Raw genomic sequence first — 16103 nt, forward strand, 5'->3', positions numbered from 1 at the left:
CTGGAAAGGCTACTCACCTTCACAATCCTGGTCAGATCGTTGTATTTTTTACGACATTGTTTGTGGGTCCTGGGGGCCTCGCCGGTGAACGTCACCCTCTGGGCGATCTGCTTCCAGGCTTTGGTGTAGTTGTGGTGGGTTGGATTCCTCCCACTCTCTGGGAACAAGATCTTGCGCCTCACCTCCAGAGCTGTGACCATTATGTCCAGATCACCCTCTTGAGAAGCGCAGGGCACGCTGACGGGCCTTCTCTGGCGCTGCCATGACTCCCTGGGGCTGAGCAGCAGTGTTGAGGCCTCTTTGCAAGGCTGCAGTGTGCAGGGCGTGGCAGCAGACCAATTCATCCCTTCCCCCTTTAAGAGCTGGTCGGCGCCACGGGGTCTGCTGTCAGTGCAAAAATGACCGCACCCGCGCTGCGCCCCGCCTGGGCGCTATCCCTCTGGACCGCCGGCTTAGCGCCTAAAGATAGGAGTGGAATGCCTCTTTTAGCGCTCCACCAATCTCTTAGGGCGAAGCCACTGAATTTCCGGCAACGGGGCGCTACTTTGGGGCGGGCGCTAACTTCGGGCGGGCGCTAAGGTTAGCGCCCCAAAACTGTCTATACTGAAAATCTAGCCCCTAGATACTTAACTTAGAATCCTCAGGTTCTGTGGCTCCATTCCTTCTTTTGCTTTGGACGTGAGAAACCACCTTCCTCCTCTCCACCCAATTCCTACTATCCCCAAATTCTCAGATTCCGCTCTGTTTGCGATCCACTCTGATTGTGATTTAACCAGCTCTGTCTCCAAGCTCTATGCTTTTGCAAGCTAGGGCCTAATGTATACCTTTTGAGAATCATCTGTTCATACTCTTTTTGTTTTGCATCTGTATTCCACTATGACACTTTAAAGTATGACATCTGAATTGCAACACAGATGCATTAAATACAAGATGTTTATGAATTTCTCTACTGCTTTACAAAATATAATGTCATCCAAACCCCCCAGGAGCACCATAAACTTATAACACACTCCCAGCCCTTTGTTATTTTGCCTATTACAGTTGTGTAAAAATATAAGCTTTGTTTATTTGTTTTGAATGTTTTTGGGGCAAATGTTCAGAGTGTTGGTAATTTTAATCCTCACTGACTGATAACTATGTGAAGGTTAGCATTAGGGGATCTTGGATTACATTAAATCACTCTAAATTACTTGACAGTTTCAACTCAGTGCACCACAAATCAATTTACTTGTCTAGACACTTCTTCTAGGGTGTGCCCTTCCTATTTATATAGAAATAGATTGATATAACAATGTTAACATTGAATTCTTTGCCATTTTATTGTGTGAAAAACCAAGCTTTGGAATTAATTTTAGCCAATCAATTGGCAAATTATTTCAAAATTACTCCCAACTCCAAAATGGATGGTGGCAGGTGAATAAAAAGGCAAGTCAAAGAATTTGAAAGTTAGGAAGAATGGAAAATAAATATTAACATAGTAGAATAGAATTTATTAATTACAAAAAGAGTAACATTAAAGTTACAGTAAAATGGACAAAGAGGATAAGAAAATAAAGTAAGCAAAAATAAAATGTTAAAATTAATGTATTTAAAATTGTGTTATTGTATTTATTTTGGTAATTTAGGACTAATATTGCAGTAATAAAGCATTTGAACAGTCTTATTACGTCAAATGTATTGTTAATTTCAACATCACAGTTCATGAGCTGAAGTTGCCCAGGAAAGATTGGATTTTCATGGTCCTGCCAGTAGTCTGAGGAATAAAACAGTATCAGCGCATTTTTCTCTCTGCCTGTAGATTTGCCTAAGCAACTTGTCATTCTGCAGCAGAGTGTAGGCAGATAATTTTCTTATAGGCTTTTGCTAATAGCATGAGCTGAGTAATTTAACCCTCTAATCTCTTTTTCCTGCTAAGGGAAATATGTTGCTTCTATTTGATGCCTCTCCACTCAGTGACTGCTCCCGGAAACTCATTAGGACATTCACTTGTCGGAGATTCTAAGTGGGAACATGAAGCTTACCATTCTATAGAACAGGAGTGCTGTTGCAGATGGGGGTGAAATTCGTTCTCAGTGGTAGCGCAAAATGGGCGATTCTATTGATTGCAATTGAAAAGAAAATCGGGCGGGGTGTATAACAGACTGCCGATTGGCTTTCACCCGTTTTGCGCTACCACTGAAGATAAATTTCACCCCCATTCTGCCTTGTGGTGCGAGAGAGGGAGAGACAGAGAAATCATATGGACAGAGGTGAGCTTTTGGCTCTTGGGAGATGCTTTAGATTCTACTCGGAATTTGTGAGGCTTTAATGTTAGCAATAATTCATAGACTCAGATTTTCATGGGTCTATTACTCTGCTGCCAGGAGAAGGGAGCCAGTTTTAGTATGCAAATTCTAGAGGCTGGCTCATGGATGCCGATCTCTTGAATTCCATAATAAAACAATGCCAGTATAAAACGAACAGTCCTAAACCAAGCTCCTAGGAAATCCACATAAGTAGTTTCTGTTTGCCTGATATGGAATGAACACTGTCTCCACGCAGGGTTACAATCCCTTTACATAAGGATCGATAACTTTGGCTGCAGTTTGGGGTTCAGCTGGGAATTATCCTGCTTATTACACTGGCAGGCTGCAACTTCAGCTGTACTGATCAGGAGAGAGCTCTCTGCAAGCGTGCTTACATGTAATTGTAGATGTCTTATCCCAGCAATTACCATCACCGAATCCACCACCATCAACATCCTGGGGGGTCACCATTGACCAGAAACTTAACTGGACCAGCCACATAAATACTGTGGCTACAAGAACTGGTCAGAGGCTGGGTATTCTGCAGCGAGTGACTCACCTCCTGACTCCCCAAAGTCTTTCCACCATCTACACTGCACAAGTCAGGAGTATGATGGAATACTCTCCATTTGCCTGGATGAGTGCAGCTCCAACAACACTCAAGACACCATCCAGAACAAAGCAACCGCTTGATTGGCACCTCATCCACCACCTTAAAAAACATTCACTCCCTCTATCACCTTCTCAAGGGCAATTAGGGATGGGCAATAAATGCAGGACATGTCAGTGGTGCCCACATCCCACGAATGAATTAAAAAAATACATTTAACTATTAAGGCAGTGTTGGTGGCAGTGTATGCATTGCCGCTCTTAAGTTTTAAATTAATTGCAGCTAGGTATTAAAAGCATAAAGGATTAGCAAGGGACCCCTTGGGCACGTTTTACACCTGGTTTGACAATGCACTCTGTGAGGTGTAAAACTGAAGCAGTTTGAGATTACTCCCTCCGGGGAGTATCACTCCACTCCGATGTAGGAATGGGCCCTAACTCTGGATTTACACCTGCTTCACACTGACGTAAAAGTTGAAGTGAAAACGCACCCTTTAAATGCAGGTTGGCAAAAGATAATGTTTAAAACTGTATGGGCTTGATTTCAAAAGCCCTGAGGAGGCGGGTTTGGAGGCGGGTCGGTAGCAAAAATCATAAAAAATGGCTTCAGACTGCCAAACCACCTCCATCCTGCCCCCACCACTCCCTAAACGTCCAGCTGGTGTGTAACCACAGGAAGATCATCATGCATGTTTGCACAAAGTACCCTGGCAGTTGCCATGACTCCTTCATCCTGCACCAGTCTACTGTGCCTCAGTTCTTCCATCCACCAAACCAACTTTCCGGATGGCTTCTTGGCGACAAGGGCTATCCCCTGAAAAAGTAGCTTATGATACCGATGAGGAGGCCATCAAATGATGCTGAGAAGCTGTACAATTTGAGCCACATATCCACCGGAAGCATCATCGTGCAAACTATCGGCTTGCTCAAAATGCACTTCCGATGCCTAGCCAGATCTGAAGGAGCCTTGCTGTATGCACCAGCCAGGGTGCCCAGAATCATCGTAGTCTGCTGTCCCCTGCACAACATCGCACAGCAGCGCAGCTTAGTGCTGCCGGATGAACTAGTGGCTCAGCACACAGCCTCCTCGGAGGAAGAGGACGAGGAAGAGGATGAGGAGGGGGACGGGGAGCGATGCTTTGCGGGGCCGGATGTGGCCACCCCAGCAGCAGGTGACCACATTGCTGGCCGTCAGGCAAGGGATGCACTCATCCATGCCAAATTCACATAAGCTTACACTTTAACCACAGGTGGCTGGCACATGGAGATGAATATAAGTCCGACATCCTCAAAACCCCAGGCATCACCTGTCTACTAAAGCGCTCAGTGTCACCACCAACATTCTACATGGCATTCGCCCTGAGCCCTCACTCTTGAACTTTCATATCCCAGAACACAGAGGCCACAGTTTAGGTGATCTCAGCAGATCATTAAACCTTTTTTGACACTGAACCCATGTGCGTCTGCACACAGACCTCGAACTCACCTCCTCAGCAATTTGCAGCCAAGCTGCCTTGGTTTGCTGAGGAGGCCTCCTCCTTCCGTTTCCAGGGAAGAGGACCTCCTGACATCCTCTAACTCCCTCCACAAGAGCATGGAGAGAGCCCTCATTGAACCTGGCTGCAGCCATAGATTTTGGGGCTGCCATTCCTGCAGCAGCCAGCACCTTTAAGAGAAAAAAGCATTAATTTTACTAAGCCAATGATTGGAACACATCTGACATATTTTTCATTTCTTAATCACATACTATATTGATAGATAAAAAAATCATAAATGTCTTTCTGGAATAATATGACCAGCAATTTCATTCAATTATTTGTGTTCACACCAGCCGCTGCCAACTCCCCTTTCTAGAAAAACAGAACCAAGCCATTCCAGTTACATTTTTTGCAAAGGGAACATGGCTCCTTTAAATTTTTACTCCAAAATGCGTCATCAGATGCGAGAAACTGACATGCTCCAAGCAATTGCCTGGAGGGACCAACATGTCAGCTGTAACAAGGCCAATGAAGCAAATATCGGAACTGTGGGCCGGCAGCATCCGGGAGCGGGTCCGAAAACTGCCGAGCAGGCTCTCATCCCACCTCCTCTATAACAATCGAGCCCTATGTGTGTATGGACTACTGTTCTAGTTTATCTGGCTGAAACCGTTGAATTTGCCAGCATAGAGCACTATAAAGTTTACCAGTGCTTGACCATTTTGAACCACCTAATTTGTTAAGAGCATTAATATAAACGGAAAGTGTTGGAAATACTCAGCAGGTTAGGTGGCATCTGTGAAGAGAGAAAGAGTTAACATTTCAGGTCTGTGACCTTTTGTCAGATCATTCATCAGAGCCTGAAACGTTAACTCTGTTTCTCTCTCCACAGATGCTGCCTGACCTGCTGAGTATTTCCAGCATTTTCTTTTTATATTTCTGATATCCAGCATCCGCAGTATTTTGCCCTTTGTAAAGGACAGTGCTTTGTAAGATTATCTAGAACTGAGTGGGAAGAATCCCAACCTCCAACAACAGGTCTACCCCTCCCATCAGTGCCAGCCAGCATTTTAATATGGGAGTGCAAGAGATAAATATGAAGTAATTTTTTATATGCACAGATTAAAATGTTGATAATTTTACAAAAACGTTGCTGGAAGTTGTGTTGAGGGACATTCTTCATTTAAAATTTTTTGATTAATTTTAATTGTTATTTACAGAATTGATTGATCAGCTGCAGCGCTGAGCATTGCAAATGCGTCTCATTGTTTCTCCGATTTCTCATCTACATGCTGCCCCTCGGCAACATCGTCTAAAGACATGCGTTCAGGATCCACATGTATGCTGGTGACACCTAGCTCTACCTCACCACCAACTCTCTCAAACCCTCCACTACCTCTGTTTGCTCAGATTGCTTGTCTGACATCCAATCCTGGATGAGCCAGAATTTCCTCGAATTAAACATTGGGAAGTCCCAAAACACTGTCTTCAGCCCCGCGCCATCTTCCATCCCCCTCACTGGCCACTGTCTCAGGCAGAACCATTCTGCTTATAACCTCGGCATCCTATTTGACCCTGAGCTGAGCTCCCAACCCCATATCCTCTCCATCACAAAGACTGCCTAATTTCACCGCCACATCTCCGCCCCTGCCTCAGCCCATCTACTGCTGCAAAACCTCATCCATGCTTTTGTAACCTCTAGACTTGCCTTCCCAATGCTTTCCTGGATGGCCTTTCACCTACCACCCTCTGTAAACTTCAGCTTATCCAAAACTCTGTTGCCCGTATCCTAACTCACACCAAGCCCCATTCACCCATCACCCCAGTGCTTGCTGTGTCCAGCAAAGTTCTCATCCTCGTATTCAAATCCCTCCATGGCCTCGTCCCTCCCTTCCAGCCCGACAACCCTCTGAGAACTCTATGTTCCTCCAACTCTGGCCTCTTGTGCATCCCCACTTCCTTTGCTTCACCATTGACAGCCATGCCTTCAGCCATCTCTAAGCTGTGGAATTCCATTCCAAAACCTCTCCACCTCTCCTCCTTCAATCAGCTCCTTAAAACATCCCTCTTTGATCAAGCAATTAGTCACTGTCCTAATATCCTTTTTGGCTCGGTGTAATTTACTGTCTGATTGCGCTCCTGTGAAGCCCTTGTAATGTTTTACTCCGTTAAGGGCGCCATGTAAATGCAAGTTGTTGTTGTTTTAGCCCAGTCTTTAAAGGCGTCAACTTTTCTGCTTTTTGATTTCTTCACGTTATAAAGATGGACTGAACTGTTCCCGGGAGCACTATCTGTGTTCATTACAATCTCTCATTCAGAACAAATGAATGTTTACCGCCAGATATACATCATAGTGCAACAAATATTGGTTCCGGCGCTTTTAAACTTCTAAATTGAATCTATGCAGAAAATGGCCAGCAATACAAGCAATTGGTGCCAGATTTGACTCTGGATTATTATAGGTGGATGAGATAAATGAAGGGAACACGTTTGAATGAGGAGGCAGCCCAGTGAAGGAGATGGGGATGACAGTAAGGACGCGCCATGTGGCCCCTCACTGGGTGTGACAGGAGTTGGGGACTTGATGTTAGCAATGAATATGTATGAATCTCTAGCTCTACTCTCCGTGACGTCGCCGTGGTCCCGGGCTGCGCTAATCTGTGTTTCTCTCTTCCTTTAATGCGGCGAGTAGTGGCCGGTGCAGAGTTGCTGGCTTCATCGTTGAATCGCGCCCGTTTTCATTTTCGACACGGTGTCAAAGGAGGATCTCGAGGGGGGAAGGAAAACAAAAAAATCAGTGTCAACGTGTGGCCGTCATGCAGCTGAGAACATCGTGCGCCCAGAAAAGCGCGTTTCTTTTGGTCACCGGCTGGCTTTGCAGCGTCCTTGCAAACAGAGGTGGGTGAGGAGAAGTCTCGGCCGGCGGGGACCGTGCGGTGAGGGGGTGACCCTCGCTCGCACCGCCGTCAGCGACCGAAACATTGTACATGTTTTTTTTTTACTGTGTATTTGTGGTCTGTCGGTTGTAGCAGGAAATAGTATCCGGGACGGGTTGGCAGGCATACTCTGGACGCTGGTATTTTAATATAAAACTCGGTAGAACTGCTGCCAGAAACGTTCACATTTACGTAACGCGCGTTATTGTATTATTATCGCACTGTGACATTGGTGTAAAGATGAATTAATGAATCCATTGCTGTGAACTCTTGCACCGAGGAGAGCGATTATGGACATAAGCGCATTTTGGGCTGATGTGCACCATCACGTGGCGACTGTCGGTTCCCTGGGATAAGATGTGGAACTCACCGACCCGAACAACTATTTAAAACATAACCTTTGGTAAGCTCAGTCCCCATGGAATTTTTAAAAAAGCAGCGGGTTGTTGGCAGGGAGTACTAATCAAGACGCTAGAATATATTCAAATCGATGCAAAACCTGCCTCTCAAACTACTTGCAATTTGTTTACTTGTGAAATTGGCCGCTACATTTGCGTCTGGATAAAATTATGCACAACCCAACCCGTGATTCGGGATATTGACCCCCCTCCTCAGAACTTCATTACTCGCTCCGGCTGGTGAGAGACCTGTCCGGATAACCGAATGAAGGCTCGATTCTTGTCACACGTGACATAGTCACGTTATTCCTCCTGAGCTCCCCCTCCCACATAATACAGTGAATTCAATCAGGAGCAACTCGACTCTCAGCAATTTCATGAATTATCAAAATAGGCTAGAGTTTAGTTTTGTATGGGTGCTCAGAATCGCGTGGTAGCTACTTCAGCGTCTAAGTAAGGGGCAAAATATACTCCCAAGTGCAGGAAAAGCTTCATTAAAATCCGAGCCTGAAGATCGCATCGGAGTAAAAGTGAGAAATTGAGGCGTTAATTAGCGCCTTTCCTGTCCCTGACTCTGTCTTATCTGACCCTCGCTAAGCGCAAGCGTAACCAGTGTTATTCCACTCCTTTCCCCCCCCCCTTTCCTTTTGTTTCTCTCTCACACCTGGCAGCTATCTTTTGCCCTGCCAGTACACTTTACACCTAATCACAGCCTATTACCATCTCGTCTAGCTTCTAATCTCTTTTACTTCTTTTGGTTCTTTTATTCTTTTGTCCGATCGCAGCCCTGCCTTCGATCTAGTTCCTTTTCTCTCCAGTTTTGAAGAAGGGTCAAACCCGAAACGTCAACTCAAATTTCTCTCCACGGATGTTGCCTGACTTGCTGAGTTTTTCCAGCATTTTCTGTTGTTTATACTAAACTGTATGTTTTATACTTTAATGGGACGTGCATAATGCTAACAGTCGGATGAGTGACTTCTAAAAGGCGTAAACACAACACCTTGGGAAAATTAGGAAAATCGGGCGGCGGATCCGCTACCACCCGTTTTGCGGCCCCGATGTGCTGCAATTCTGATACTCGTTTCAATTACAGTATTGTGTATTTGATCCAAAATAGGAGTTTAAAAAGGAGAGTTGTATCCAATTGCTGTAACCTTACTGTCACTGTTAGACCTTCAGTCACACCTTGCATATGACAGATAGTTCAAAAAGCCAGCACGAGTTTTAAGTTTCGCGCTATATTAGTTTTCAGTCACTTCTTGGAGAGAGGGAAATAAATGCTAATAATGCAGAATGAATACGGAGTCCTCGTGCTGAGTTATAATACGCGTCAAGATACGTTTGCACGTGTAATGTACATGGAACCTTTGGAGTTGTTGCAACTGCACAAATATGTCACGTGAATAAATGGCTCCCAGCTGAAAGAAACTTGGTATCACTATTTGAACTAATTGTCTCGTCTCCATTAGGACCGATAAGGACATCCTTGGCCTCACCACGGGCGCCGCGTTTGGGTGAATTTTAGAAAACCAGTCTGCACAGATTAGCTTTTGGAATCCTTGAAGGGATGTCGCAAAATTCAGCTCCTTTTCCAACAATATTTGAATAAATATTGGACTTTTATTTATTGTTGCCAGTGACAACAAATGGCTAACCTGTTAAAGGATGCCCATAGATCAGTTCATCATCTCCAAGCCTTACATTTCTGTTTGTGTGTGTGTATATACAGTAGTGATGCATTTTCCCCACAATTTGCATTAAGCTCATTCAATTACTTAAACAAGTGTATTTGAAACTCAAAGCAGATGTATGGCATTTCTGCTTAATAGCTGTAATTTAGTTGCTTTTAGATTTACATAAACATCTGGTTGAATGGTGTGGTGAGGGGGCAGATATGAAGTTTAACAGATAAGACAGCAGCGAAAGGATGAGTTGAAGTTGAATAGCATCAGGTTTACAATGGACAACGTCAAGATGAGCACAAACCCCAGTCTCACGGTTGGGATAACAGCTGTAATGTACCATGCTGCTTCAGCCAATTTAATGGTGCATGATTTATGTGGAGCCTTTGAAAACTGCTGCATTATCGAAAAGGGTACATAAATCCTACCTAAGAGAGTGCAGTCACACAATACGGGTTTAATGGTCGAAATACAATGGGTCATTTGGTTTTATGTTTCGAAGTTTTATTTCGCTTCGCGATAAACACGCCAGATTGGGGGGCGTTCTAAAAAAAAACTGCAGACCCAGTGATTTTTTTTCTTTGAAGTTCCGTTTTCTTCTGGTGAAGGAATGGAGGGTGGTCGTAAATCAGAAGCAACACAGAATTCGCAGTACGGGTTATTAGTCGCGATGGTGTGGAACTAAGAGGGAATTCATGCAGAATCACCCTGGGTTTTGGTACTTAGACTCCTACAGAAATGAAACAGATTGATTGGATGCCAGTGTACTAGATCTGAGGAGTCATTCTTTCGGAATTAACAAGGGGATTTTTTCTCTCATGTTCGCAAAAGTTTAAAGATTGGGCAGCTTCGCTTAGGTAACGGCGGTGTAAAATGAGCGATGGGAATATGTCAATGTTTTTGTAAATTCGGGTCATCATAATCACTGACCTTAACTTCCACTGTGGGATAGATCTGTTTTTAAAGGGTAGGGAATGTCCATTACATTTTTAACGAAAAGGATGCTAAACACTAGCAAAAAAAAAATCCACTGAGACAAGCCGAACAATCTGAGCCACCTTGACATTCATGCTGATGAAATCTGTCAGTTTTATACTCCGAAAGCCACGGGACAACGAGCGTGACCTGCGGTAAAACAGCTTGTTATTTTATATTGGATGTCTGTGAATGACTAAATACCCTGTGGGTCCCGTCCCGTCCCCCCCCCCCCCCCCCCCTCTTGATCATTGCTACCAGCTGGGTTATAACTAACAGCCTTGGGCTTACTCCTTTATTCTATCAAAATTGGGACGGTTCCCGTATGGGTTCGCTTCAGCAGAAACAAAGGTTTTGGTTTGAGGATAAGAGGAATTAAAGCTGTAGCCTTTTTAGAATAATCCACACTGCTCAAAATGGCAGCGCTGCCTGCACTCCCCCACGTACTGACCAGTGAGATTGCAAGCCAGTGATGAGAATCTTTCACAGTGAATGGCAAAAGCCATCCAATCAATATTTAAATCCGACTTTTATCCATACGTATTTGGCGGACTTCGGCTTTTAGCGAGTCTTATTAGGAAAAGTTTCACTCATTTTCACTCCGTTTCCCCGCAGGTCCTAAAGGTCTTCGATCTCCCAATTAGGCTGAATTTCAGTGTCCTTTTGTGCTGTGAATGAAATTCGGAGCTGAGTAGAGACAGCTCCAAAGGATTTCCCGAGGAATCTTTCATGGCTCCCAGAAAGCCACCTGTTCTACCACAGCTGGCTTAGATCTGGGGCGAAACTGGACAAGTCTGAGATGCAGAATAGTCTGGCAAATTTAGGGACAATCCAAGAAATCAAAGCTGATTTGGGACCTTTTTGTTTTTACATTTAGGTAACCCACAGTTGTCCCTGGTTGTCATATTTATTTTAACCAGCAGATTTCTGGGATGGAGCACATTATTTTTTCATTTCTCTGTGGTATTTTGGTTAAGAACTAGTAACCAGAATCCAGTGGGAGTTGGGAAGTTGAAAGTTAGGTCAGCCCAATCTACGAACTCTATAACTACTGGGCTAAGTGTCCAGGAATCTCTTTCCAGAGCTTTTGTAAAATGAACAGGATGTGCAATATAGCTGACTTAGATTTGGATTTGTTGCCCGTACCCTAACTCGCACCAAAGCCCGTACCCTAACTTGCACCAAGCCCTGTTCACCCATCGCCCCTATGTTCGCTGACCTACACTGGCTCACAGTCTGGCCTCTATTTTAAAATTTTCATTGTTGTTTTCAAATCACTCCATGGCCTCGCCCCTCTCTATCTCTGTAACCTCCTCCAGCCCTACAACCCTCCGAGATATCTGCCCTCCTTCAACTCTGGCTTATTGCGCATCCCCTATTTTAATTGCTCCACAATTGGCAGCTGTACTGGAAGGCAGAAGTGGTTAAATGTTGCAGATGGCAGAATCATCAACAGCTGCCGCCTGAAAAAATAGGGGCAGAGGTTATAGTCTGAAATTGTTTAACTCAATGTTGAGTCCAGAAGGCTATAAAGTGCCAAATAGAAAGATGAGGTGCTGTTCCTCGCGCCTACGTTGAGCTTCATTGGAACAGTGCAAGAGCCCGAGGACAGAGTGGGAGTGGAGCAGAGAATTAAAGTGACAGGAAGCTCAGGTCACCCTTACGGACTGAACGGAGGTGTTCCGCAAAGCGGTCACCCAATCTGCGTTTGGTCTCCCCAATGTAGAGGAGACCGTATCGGGAGCAGCAAATACAGTATACTAGATTGCCAGAAGTACAAATAAATTGCTGTTTCACCTGGAAGGCATGTTTGGGACCCTGGACAGTGGGAAGGGAGGAGGTAAAAGGGCAGGTGTTGCATCTCCTGCGCTTGCACGGGAAGGTACCGTGGGAAGGGATGGGGCTGTTGGGGGTGATTGAGGAGTGGATCAGGGTGTTGCGGAGGCAGCGGTCCCTTCGGAATGCTGAAAGGGGAGGGGAAGATGTGTTTGGTGGTGGGATCACGCTGGAGATGGCGGAGGATGATCTCTTGAATGTGGAGGCTGGTGGGGTGAAAGGTGAGGACAAGGAGAACCCTATCGTGGTTCTGGGAAGGAGGGGCAGGGGTGAGAGCAGAAGTGCGGGAAATGGAACGGACACGGTCGAGGGCCATGTCAACCAAGGTAGAGGGGAATCCTCGGTTGAGGAAAAAGGATTCCCCTCTACCGTGCTGCTCTCACCCCGTCCCCATTTGCAACATTTAACTACTCCTGCCTTCCACCCTATCACAGACCGTCCATTTTGTTCTTCCCTGCCCCTGCACCTGCTTAAAACCTGTTAGTTCTGACGTAGTGTTACAGACCTGAAACGTTAACTCGGTTTCTCTCCCCACGGATGCTGCCTGACCTGCTGAGTGTTTCCAGCATTTTCTGTTATTTTTATTCTATATAAATGCAAGTTGTTGTTGCTCACTTTGTGATGATCCCAGTGTAATCCTGTTTCTGAAGTATTGTTTACATAATACATTTACCCAATGAAAGACATGCATCACATGATACACATGGTTGTAATGCCAAGTACTCTAGTTTCTATCCCAAACTGAAGTTAATGCAACTAAATTCACTTCATTTAGGTGGCACAGTTAAATCCAAAGCATCTATAAATGTGGACTTTATGTGCACTTCAAATTAGGCATAGAATAAAGACCGAGTACATACTGGAAAATCACATTTTTACATATTTGGGTGTTTCTAGGATGTCATAAACCAGGCGTATCCAACCATTTTGCCTTAGTGGGCTATATAGGGCAGTTGAATCGATATCGCCCAAAGTCAAAATAACCACCATAGAGTTTAAATCCATGTTTCCATTACATTGCATACATCTCAAGTTGCTGATAGTAACAAATCTTGGATAAAGCCTAAATTACAATACCATCAATGAGGAACAGCCAAAGAAAAGTCCTTTCCAAACCTCCAAGACCAAACAAGATAAACCAGAAATATAAGTGCAACTGAGCTGAGTTATTTCAAGGGCTAGATTACCCAGGCTCAGGGACTTCATGTGACCCCAGGTCCACAAGTTCAACAACCCTGCAATAAACCATTTACAAAGCTCTTGCTGAAATGGCTATTTTATCCCCTATTATTTGATGATTCTTTCAGCCTGCCATTATAATCCTTCAAGTGTTAGCCATTGCATTTGTTCTCCTTTCTATGAGTGAATTGTCTATTCAGCAATCCTAGGTATTATGTGCTACTTGCTGGTCATTTATAAGTACGATAGCCTCCACATCCAACGGATCATCCTCCGCCATTTCCGCTACCTCCAAAGTGATCCCACCACCAAACGCATCTTCCCCTCCCCTCCCCTTTCAGCATTCCGTAGGGACCGCTCCCTCCGAGACACCCTAGTCCACTCCTCTATCACCCCCAACAGCCCTTCCCCTTCGCCTGGCACCTTCCCGTGCAAGCGTAGGAGATGTAACACCTGTCCCTATACCTCCCCCCTTCCCACTGTCCAGGGCCCCAAACACCCCTTCCAGGTGAATCAGCGATTTACTTGTACTTCTTGCAATCGAGTATACTGTATTCGTTGCTCACGATGCGGTCTCCTCTACATTGGGGAGACCAAACGCAGATTGGGTGACCGCTTTGTGGAACACCTCCGTTCAGTCCGTAAGGGTGACCCCGAGCTTCCGGTCGCCTGTCATTTTAATTCACCGCTCCATTCCCACTCGGACCTCACCGTCCTTGGCCTCTTGCATTGTTCCACGGAAGCTCAACGTAAACTCGAGGAACAGCACCTCATCTTCCAATTAGGCACTTTACAGCCTTCCGGACTCAATATCGAGTTCAACAATTTCAGATCATAACCTCGGCCCCTATTACATTTTTACTTATAGTTTTTTTCCACCCCTTTGTTTTGGGTTTTCCCTCCCCCACTCCCCCTTTCCTTTTTTTTCTCTCTCCCACATGGCAGCTGTCTCTCATTCTGCCAGTACACTTCACACCTAATCTGAGCCGTCTTTTGTCTCCACTAGTCCTATCACCATCTTGTCTGGTTTTGAATACCTCATAATGTCTCTTTACTTCTTTTGTTCTATCGCAGCCCTGCCTTCGATCTATTTAATTTCCTTTCCAGTTTTGAAAAAGGGTTCACCCGAAACGTCGACTCTAATTTCTCTCCACGGATGTTGCCTGGCCTGCTGAGTTTTTCCAGCATTTTCTGTTGTTATTTTGGTCATTTATAAGCCTTGACAAATTGTAAATAATTTTTGCCTTTTCATGTGCAACGATTCCAGATGTACAGCCAAAATAATTACTTAATTGCATTTGACAAGTTTACTGAGGGTTTTCTACATTATACCAACATATCCCACTGTGTACACCCTGTTGTTTGCATTTCTCTCTGAAGGTTTGTCCTAGTGGAAGAAGTCTAGATTTCACACAAAGGGAATTGTGATCCCATTCAGTCCACTGGGAGAGACATCTGGGCTGGTGAAAATTGAGACAAACACAGTTTAGTCTCCTGTGTTGTTTTATTTAATTTAGTAAGTCATAGAAATGTGATCATTTGTTCCTTGCTTCTTGATTATTCAATATTTGAATAATATGTGACAAAATCATTATTCATTGCTGCTTCTTGATTATTCAGTATTGGAATAATATGTGACAAAATTGGTATATTGATCAGACACTTGTAATACTGAGCAGAAAATCACGTAAAGAAGCTCATAAATGTTGAAAAGCTTATTAACTGAAGTACCTGAGCTATATCGCAGCATATATAAGATCAGGAATGATTTTGCTGCAGCCTTTGTCCTTGAGGATATCATTTTTTTCACAAATTCATGCTTTCAAGTTGATGTACAGTTAATACTAATTTTATGGTAGAAAGAGATTTTATATTTATTGTGGAGGATAGGAATCTCTTTTTATGTTTCAACTATTAATGTATTTGTACTTTACCTCTTCCCACCCCCTCAATTACTGACTGGACTGGACAGACTAGATGCAGGAAGGATGTTCCCGATGATCGGGGAGTCCAGAACCAGGGGTCACAGTCTAAGGATAAGGGGTAAGCCATTTAGGACTGAGATGAGGAGGAATTTCTTCACCCAGAGAGTGGTGAACCTGTGGAATTCTCTACCAGAAGGCAGTAGAGGCCAATTCATTAAATATATTCAAGAAGGAGTTGGATATATTTCTTAAGGCTAAAGGGATCAAGGGGTATGGGGAGAAGGCAGGGACAGGGTACTGAACTTGGATGATCAGCCATGATCGTATTGAATGGCGGAGCAGACTAGAGGGGCCGAATGGCCTACTCCTGCTCCTATCTTCTATGTTTCTATTGGAGTTTTATGTTGGAATTCACAATGCACATATACAGGTATTCATTATTTTCATCGATGGATTATCAATATTCTTGTTCTAAAAGAAGCAGTGGGTCACTCAATTTGTGGAGATGCATACAAGTTTGCCTGATGCGTTTTTACCCCAAAGTTCAGAGTTTCAGATCTACCTGAAGGAATAAGTGCAAGGATTGGGTTCAAGCAGGATTTTTTTGAAGTAGAGAAGGTGATTCAGCATTTACTTCTGTGAGATTAATTATGCATATTCTATAAATAAGACACATAGTGACTGTTTGTAATACAGATGCTTGAGGCCTTTAAATGCATTTGAACTGCCACATAACCCTAAATGTTTAAATGTTTAATTGGTGCCTCTAACTTCATTGTCCTTGTGCTCTTCTGCTCTAA

General features: G+C 44.3%; 1 protein-coding gene across 2 annotated transcripts in view; it reads left to right on the forward strand.

The window, feature by feature from the left end:
• The first annotated feature begins 6805 nt into the window (after positions 1 to 6805).
• The window catches only part of clstn2a (calsyntenin 2a), a 732023-nt gene continuing 722725 nt past the window's right edge, over positions 6806 to 16103 (forward strand). The window contains exon 1 of one of the 2 annotated variants that reach the window (XM_085990522.1): positions 6806 to 7270. In XM_085990522.1, coding sequence (XP_085846648.1) covers positions 7189 to 7270 — 82 coding nt within the window. In that variant the 5' untranslated portion in view covers positions 6806 to 7188. The remainder of the gene's footprint in view (positions 7271 to 16103) is intronic. The other variant, XM_085990521.1, reaches the window with a different exon arrangement.

The sequence above is a fragment of the Somniosus microcephalus genome, chromosome 6 (assembly GCF_052327205.1).
Source record: "Somniosus microcephalus isolate GS21.2 chromosome 6, FLI_Smic_1.0, whole genome shotgun sequence".
NCBI classification, from domain to species: domain Eukaryota; kingdom Metazoa; phylum Chordata; class Chondrichthyes; order Squaliformes; family Somniosidae; genus Somniosus; species Somniosus microcephalus.